The sequence below is a fragment of the Tribolium madens genome, unplaced genomic scaffold, assembly GCF_015345945.1.
Source record: "Tribolium madens isolate multiple individuals breed KSU strain unplaced genomic scaffold, Tmad_KSU_1.1 Scaffold_1;HRSCAF=32;Tcas5.2_LG8, whole genome shotgun sequence".
NCBI classification, from domain to species: domain Eukaryota; kingdom Metazoa; phylum Arthropoda; class Insecta; order Coleoptera; family Tenebrionidae; genus Tribolium; species Tribolium madens.
The window spans coordinates 3843501-3852480 of NW_025400984.1; the positions used below are offsets into that span (position 1 = coordinate 3843501).

Genomic DNA, 8980 nt, shown 5'->3' on the forward strand with positions numbered 1-8980 from the left:
TTTTTTTATAATTATTTAGTAAAGGTACACAACTTTTGCTAATAAAAGCCACAAACAACATTAAACAAAGGTTACAATTTGTGATACAGATTTTTTGTTCCTTCTTCTAACAGCCTGTAGCAAAAAAACTTGGAAAATTATTTTTGCAACAGAAATAAATAAAGTCAAAATGCAAAATTTAAATTCTTATAACTTCTGAATTTTTATAGATAGAATTTTTTTACATGGCATTTTTTTTTGGGAGCGTGAGTTTTGGTGCACCCTGTATGTTAAATTTCTAACTATATCTACTCGTAAAGTAAATTAGATAAACACAAAACAACTGTTAAAATAATCGAAACAAGTTAATTTTTAATTAATCGAATATTATAATAATTAATAATAATGAGTAATAATTTAAAAAAAATTAGATAGTTTGAATGTCTAGTATGTTGGTTGTCTTCTACCAATTTGACATGATATTTTTAAAAGTAGCCTTTTTTTAAAAGCAGTTAGATAGTGATTGAGAAGTGTTGTTAGGAGCTCAATGTAAAAGAAATTTGTCCAAGGAATGTGTATTTTAATTTATTTTTTTAATTTATGGTTATGACATTAATTTATTATTTCTATCGACGTAACAAGAACTAGATGTACTCACTGAACTAACGAAAAATAAATTTCCAATTTATTAGCAAAAAAATTGTGAAAATTCAATAATTCAAAAACTAATACGAGAAAATTTGCTCGATTAAACTAGTTTTATTATATTTATTGAATTTTTCCTCTGCGTGAGTTTGCTAAACGATAATAACGGTCAACTACCACGCACCCCGTTCAGTGTCGACTTTGATGAATTAACTGATTAGGGTGTTATTTATTGCCGCTATTCGAATTCCTAGAAACTAGTCAGAAACGCAAATTATTAAGCGTCGACCCGTTTCAAAATAATTCATTCCGGAGCTGAAGTTTTCAAGTGGTAAAAAACGTAGCAGCAGTCATATCGGAAGGAAGCAAACAAAGTGTCCAGAACCGAGTCCGGGTCACTTTTTAAAAATTATTTACAATCGACTCTTTTGTCTATATAGACTATATCCGGGAACTTGTCGTTTGCACAATAGGAAGCTGCCAACATTAAGAACAAAAGGACCCATTATGGCGTGGACAAACGAGCTTGTTTTAGGGGACATCTGTCAACGCCGTATAGATGCCCGGAAAAGGGATTTTTTTCTATCACATGTTGGTACAACTCATTCCAATTGCTAAAAAGCCCACAAAATTTACCGCTTTCTAATTAGTTTCTGTAATTCTAATTCTAAGTAATTCAAAGTAATTTTAAAGTGCAAATTTATAATAAATTTTGCTAAATTTCAAGCAAAACATTTATTTATTTTAAAAATAGTTTAAATTTTCAAGTGCAAAATACCAAAATATTTAAAATTAACAAATAATGCTACGATTGGCAACACTGACTCATTAAAAAGCGATGAATTCTTAACAATTTCTAAATAACTTTCAATATTTTCACGGAAATCTAAAAATTACAGTGATTTCACAATTTTTCAAAATACATTAAAAAAATGACAAAGATTCTTAAAAGTATAAAAAAATAAAATAAAACCCATTTGTATAAAAAATACTGACTTTTATTTTGTTAACTGATTTAGAGACACCTTGTATAAGTTATTGTTCAAAAATACTTTAAAAGTAATAGATTAAAAAATTGTTTGTGAAAATATGTACATTTTTTTAATATACAGGGTGGGAAAAAATAATTGTTAAGTAGTAAGACCTTGAAGTTATTAGGACAAGAGTTTTTAAACTATATAAAACTTGTGTTGTTTTCAAAATTTTTTTCAACACTAATATTGAAACAGAAATTTGTCAAAATAATTCTTAAAATTGACAAAATACCAAGGTAAGAGTATTTTATGTACTTATTAAAAATGTTGTGATTGACGACGTATTTTATAGATATAAGGTAATATACCAGAAACATGGAAAAAATGTTAAAAAAATTTTATCTATAAAAATTTCGAAGTTATGAGGGTTTAAAGTTTGCACTTTGACTCTATTTATTTTTGTTGGAAAAATAATTTTCCAAGTTTTTTTGCTATAGGCTAATTAAAAGAGGAAACAAGGAAGTTGTATCCTAAATTGTAACTCTGTTCAATGTTATATGTGGCTTTTATTGGCAAAATTTTTGTCTCTTTACTAAATAATTATAAAAAAAACCATGTACAAGATCATCAGTACTATTAAATAGATATAAAAAAATGTCAAACGTCAAAAAATAAATGTCAAATTTTTTTGATAGATAGAATTTTTATTTTGGTATAAATGACAACATATGCATCATAGAAACAGTATAAGATATTAGTGGTGGAAAAAATATAAATTAGAAGATTAAAGCACTAAAAAATGTTACAAAAACTCATCTATTTTATGTAGTTTTTAAAATTTGGTAAAAAAGAAAAATTATGTATTGGAAAAGTAAACAATTTCTCAGACTACTAAATTAAAGAAAAATAACAAATAAATAATAATATACAAATAACAAATTTTTAAGATTTATCTGCTTTATTAGAATGTCCTAAAAACATTGGACTGAGTGTAATAAACTTTTAAATGAGTATATTAGCATATTGAAAATTATGTGGAATAAAATAGTGTTACAATTGGCAACACTGACTTTTCAAAACAACATTGTAGCACACATGAATAGTAATGATTTTCATGTGCATCTCAAAAAAATATAATAATTCTAAAATAATTTACAAATTTCCAAAAATACATACAATAAATTAACAACAACAAAACTCCTCAAAAAAAATAAAATAAGACCTATTTCTCTAAAAATTTTGGAGTTTTTGTTTCTATACTAATAATTCTAGAAAGTTTTGTATAAATCATAGTTCAAAAATACTTTAAAAAAAAACTTTAAAAGTAATATGCTTAAAAGTCAATAAAAATAGAGTAATCTCAAAATAATTCCAGTAATTTTCCAATTTCTAAAATCACATTCAGCAATAACAAAGGTTCTTAAAAAATGAAAAATTATATAAAAACTGTTTTCAAAAAAAATCTGGATTTTTTATTTACTAAGTTAATAACTCAAGGAAGTTTTGAAGACACTCTGTATAAATTATAGTTCAAAAACACTTAAAAAATCATTTGTAAAAATTTAAAAAGTAATACACTGAAAAACTATTACTTATGAAAGTACATGTTTTCAATATACAGGGTGAGAAAAATTATTGAAGAAGGAAAAAAAAATTCAGAGACAACTAGATTACATCAAAATAATTTTACAAAACTTTAAGGTTGAACTATACTGAATAAAAAAATAAATCGTTACTTAAAAATTCTGAAAAAATATCATAACTTTTTGATGGCCTTAGTAGCAATATATATACACGCTGTATTATGAAAAACGCCCAAATCCATAACTCCATTATTTTTAAAGATGACAATACTTCTTGGAACAAAGTTGAACAGTTTCTTGTCGTTTATTGTTTGGCATAGATGCTCAATCAATGCAGCTTCCTGTTTCACCGGAAGTGACATTAATTTCAGTTTTTTAAATGAAAGACCCTATATGTTTTATTATTTTTAGATTCCTTATTAAATTGTCTTTCAACAAGTTCACTTACTATTATTTATCACTAACATTTGATTTTAGGCAATTTGAAAATTAAATTAAATAAAGTAGGCTGTGGACAGAATACAACATTTTTATTCATTTTATCTAAGACAAGTAAACAATTGATAACGAAAAACTTTGGGCAAAAAAGTATTATAAGGTCTTTAAAAGTAATAAAATTATGTCTTGGGGCATTTTTTATAATACAGCCTGTATATAAATTTAAAATATTTTGTCCGTGCCGTTTAAAAATAGATTTAAAAAGCCTCTTTTTTTACCATTTTATTTTTTTACAAAAAAACTGTACGGAAAATTTTCTTGATTTATTTTTGGCGTATTGTAGATTACCTACTTTATTTTACTGTATTTTTTTCATGCAATTTAAATAATACGTTTTTTCATAAAAAAATGAATTTTGCAATCCCAAAAACTTTATTATCTTAGAAATTTAAAATTATAATACATTATGCTAGTGTAAGAAAATAGTACTACGATTGACAACACTGAGTTTTCAAAGCAAACTGACCAACGAAGATTTTCAAGTATTTCCAAAAAATAGAGTAATTCAAAATAATTCCATTATTTTACAATATAATTCCAATAATTCCAAACTTTGTAATATTAAGCTGGTTGAAAGCGTGTACATTCTCTTTTCCTTCAATTTAAATCAACATTTTTCTCTCAAAAGCTGTCCATGTTGTGTTTTTGGCCGTGAAACGGTAATGAGCCTTGTCTCGCGCTTATCATTAGCGAAAAATTAATTAGGCGCTTGTCTCCCGGTGTTTCCGATGCACGTTCCGAGCCCCAARAAATGATAATGAAGCCGTGTAAAAGCACTTATCGCCCCGCAAAAGCTTGGGGATTGTTTTGCAATAACAGGAAGAGGTTGCAAGGAGGCAGTCTAATCGATATTCACGTTTTGCTACGACACAGACTGTCTTCATCTCTTGAATTCGTGTTGGTCTTGTTGAATTGAGTTTCGGATCAGTTTCAGTGATCGAGAGTTGCATGAGATTTTTTTCTTTTAAGAAAACGGAGCGCTTTTTTAATTAGAAAGGGGAAAAGTAAACTTTTTAATTGCTAAAGACTTTGCTTCAAACTCGCAAACTGTTTACAGAAATCAGGAGATATTTTTTTAATTTTTTTTATTCAAATTTTAAGTTGAGTTTTTCCATTAAAACTCTGATTGTATCAATGAATTGAACGGTATTGTGCACTGTTTCCGAAATACGCAAATCGGAAATTTATTTCAAATATTGAGACTCATTTAGTGCAAAAATTTCAAATTTATTCAATCCCTGTGAGCTAACAATAAAACGCTTTTTATGAAGTTTATAAATAGAAATATTATCAAACACTCAACAATTGAAATATGATTTAATTCAAATTTTCACGCCGATGCCAAGACTGTGTACCACTCACAAAGAAACGATATTTTTTCTTTATTTTTTTCTTGCAATATAATTTATGGGAGCGATAAGACTTGACCTATAAAACTTCCCTCAAGCTAAATAAATAAATTTTTACGCCTCTTTAGCAACGATGTAATTACACAATAATTGTATAAGAAGTGGCAGAGACGAGATAAAATGGCGTTTGCGGCCGCTAGAATGATTCTCAAAGACAAGAGGAGGAAAACATCTAAAGAGGATTTTGCTCCGAGAAATAAGAGCAAGGTAAAGTGTGTGTTATTTTTCTTTTCCGCGAAAAAACGGAGGGAGAAAAATCCAAAGGATCATGTTTATTTAGGGGAAATTAATCATAACCAAACTACTGTGAAAGTGGGCCAAGTGGGGATTATTTTAAGGGTAGTGGGGGGTTATCAGACTATAATTTATAAGATTTATAAGAAAAAATATCCTCTGCAGTTTTTTTATTCAATGAAAATTAAAACCATTTACTTATACAGAGTGTCCCAAAATTAAACTTGTAGACTAGACAAACTTTTTAAATAGGTGCAAAGTGTACCAAATTTTATCCGCATCTCTCAAAAAACACTTCWTTAGTTATAATAAAACATTTATTTTTATCCAAATTGGTATCTAATTTTACTAATCATATAAAAGGTGTTTTTGCTGCTATCTTTCATAATAATAAAGTAAAAAAAATTTACTAGTTATTAGTTACCGTAAAATGGGCTTACATAGTTTGAGAGGTTTTGTTAATGGAACTTTTTTATTTGTTGCAATATTTTTTTAAAAAAATTAGCATCAGAACAATTGATCCTTCTGCTTTAACAAAAAAACTTAAAATTTTTCCTCAAGGTCATAGTTTTTCAAAAAAAAAATAGAACATTTGGTGTCAAAAAAAACGACTTCGGAGCTATTTTGACAGTCCCTTTAATTACGTTGAAAATCAAAGTTATGCTTGCCTGGGGGGGGGGTACTTTGACACTTCGGAACTAAAAATATGTAATATATGATGTAAATAAACTTTCTTAAACTCATTAAACATAAAACATAAATTATACAGGGTGTTCCGTCTAAAGCCCACATTAAAAGTATTGGGAGTTCGAATAATCATATTTGTTTGAAAATTGGTACACAGAGATAATGCATTAAGCCCTCCTAAATAAAAATATTTTCAAGATGGCGGCACTTCCGGTTATACCGGATATACTCAACTTTCTTATTTTAAATGAAAAGCTATATTTTTTACTGCGTTTTTGGATTAATCGGGTTATTTTAAGAGAATTTTTATCAGCTTTCCTTATACCCAAATTTAACCGTTTTTGAAATATTTGGACTTTTTCAAAAAATTTGGATCTGCACCTTCCACTTTAAAAATCGGTAACTCTGTTATTTTTTAAAATATTTTCTTAAAAAAAATTAAGTCATTTTTGGTATGTTATGGCTTCTATGTGGCATAAAAATAAAATAATAGCTCAAATGAGTCCACAAAATAGCTATTTTTGGGAGCGTATACAAAAAAACATAATTTTGGTGGGTACCTATACTGCAAATGAAACAAAATTAGTAGCCCCATAACGTGTCAAAGTAACCCGATTTTACGATACGTGAAATAAAAAATAACTAAATTAATTTAAAAAAAAAGTACTTATGTAATATTTTATTCGTAAACGTCACACAAGTGACCACTTTTGTGACTAAATGACGCAAGTAAGATTCACTTTTCAGCATAAAATAAATATTTTATTTTTGCATCTAAGCCTTTTTACTTTTACCATAACATTTACTTACCAATGTTGTCRCTTTTTGTCTCTTTCGCTGTTTCAGCAATTTCTGGAGAGATACATTGTAGATCATCYGTATTCGATTTTCACTACTAACTGCACTAGTTTCAATAATAAACTTTTTATCTCAAAATCTCAACACAAATTTCGATACCGACGCGTGATGTTTTAACGGGGTTGTTATGGTTTCATTACTTGCGAAGCGTATCCTTATTATTTTGTTCATTTACTTCCTAATCATATTATATTAATGTTGCTCTTTACTCTCGATTTGAATACAATTGCGGATAAAATAGTACATGTAATTTAGGAGTAAAAGTGAGTTTTTGGCTCAACTGAATTATTTGCCTCACTACGTTCGGTAAAATAAACGTTTAGCTTCACATTACCCTTATATAGAATGACCAAAAAACATCGGAATAATTGTAATAAACTTCATAAAACGTTTTAATTTTTATGACTARAAGAAAAAGGGACAAAACTGTTTATAGGTAAATTATTGGAAAAACTTTTTATATTTAAATTTTGACAACCTGTCACTTTTAAACTAAAAAAACAATTTTTTTAGACACCTTGTAGGTTGCTCACTATTTTCGAATGTTTATTTTAGAAAATTTAAGCATTTTTTTGCTTTCTCTTTATAGAAATTGCAATAATTTAAATTCATAATGGAATCGGTGTTTTTTTACTTTTGATTTTATCAAATCAGTTTTTCTGTAGAGTCAATTAATTTCAATGCAGTTCGGTGGATTTAGCATCAACTGGACACGAGACAAACATCGATCGATTTTCCACTTTAATCGTAAACTGAGTGGAATTCAATGTTTGCAGCGTTTTTAATTGATCATCAAACTTTATCTCTTATTTTATTCATTCTGTTTCAATAATGTTTTGCGCGCAGAATTTTTCGTAACAAGCACTTAACAACTTTGCAGCAAATTGTAAAAATTCAAATAAGTTAGCCAACTTTGGCTTTCATCCAAACATGACAAGATTATCATRATATCTCCAAGAAATCCGCGTTTGGCATTCGAAGAAAACAAAAATTGATATATGGTCGATGCACACGTCACACGTGCCTCGAGTGCAGATGCTTTATTACCAAACGGAAATTAACGATCGATTTTTGGTGGGTTGGGTGATCCACGATCTCGACACCTCACTAACCTAGTTCCACACTCGTGCCAAGATGAAATAAAGCGCTCGATATGGAAGGGAAATTTCATATTTTATTTCGAGAACTGTGGAGAGATAGAGTCCAGATACATTATGGGGATTGGAAAAGTTGGGGAGATTGGGAGAGGCTTATCAAAGTTGATAAAAGCAATTATTTCTCCAAGAGACGAAAGGGAGAGATTGACTATTATTCTAGGGATTTTCTTCTGGACAATTAATTAAGGGTTTTAACGAACATCAGGTTTAAAAAAAAGATAGTTATTTATTACTTAATATTTACTAAATAAATAAATAATACTATCATTATTTTKTCAGTTTTACAAAAAATTGCGACCCTACATTCCACATCAAAAAATAACACTAATGCTTGGTAAGATGATGAAAAGTAAGCGTCTTCAACGGCTCACAAAACCTGTAAAATATTATGAAAATAACTTAAGTGGTTTCAGAGGATCTAATAAATTTTAATTTTTATCATAAAACTTTATCACTCTGTATATCCGTAACAAAGTTTTATTTGACAAGTTAGTGTTATTTTTTGTTGCAAAATATGTAGTTGCCTTTTTCACAATTTTAAAAATCACCTTGTATAAACCCCCGAGTTAGTTTTATTTTTAGTTAAAGTAATGTCTTGAGCTGATAAAAACAATACACGAATACAAATAGATATTTTTTTGGTATTTTCTAAAATCTATAGTAAATATAATTATTTCAAAAACTCAATGTTTTTAAATTATTCAGAAATTTTTGTCTTAAACTGTTTAATAACAAAATAAAAATAAATCATTCAAAATGGGAATTGTTACCGATTTCCGGGCAAGGCCTGACCTGATTTTTGCCAACAACAGGAAGTGAACTGTTGGAAAAAATTTCGAGAATTTTTGGCTATAAAAACTTAGCAAGTTGACAAATGCAATTTTCATACATTTTTTTTTAATTAAGGAACACTTTCTCTAATTGTGTGATTGTAATTAAAGATCAATAATATTTTG

The 8980-nt window shown here is 28.0% G+C and overlaps 1 protein-coding gene across 5 annotated transcripts in view; it reads left to right on the plus strand.

Annotated features, from left to right (window-relative positions):
• LOC123016263 (neo-calmodulin-like) overlaps nt 1-8980 on the plus strand; it is a 45148-nt gene that overhangs the window by 15331 nt on the left and 20837 nt on the right. For 3 of the 5 annotated variants that reach the window (XM_044416544.1, XM_044416543.1, XM_044416545.1), the window contains exon 2: nt 5157-5295. The exons of the other annotated variants lie outside the window; for them this stretch is intronic. In XM_044416544.1, the coding sequence (XP_044272479.1) occupies nt 5209-5295 (87 nt within the window). In that variant the 5' untranslated portion in view covers nt 5157-5208. The remainder of the gene's footprint in view (nt 1-5156; nt 5296-8980) is intronic. 5 annotated transcript variants of the gene reach the window in all.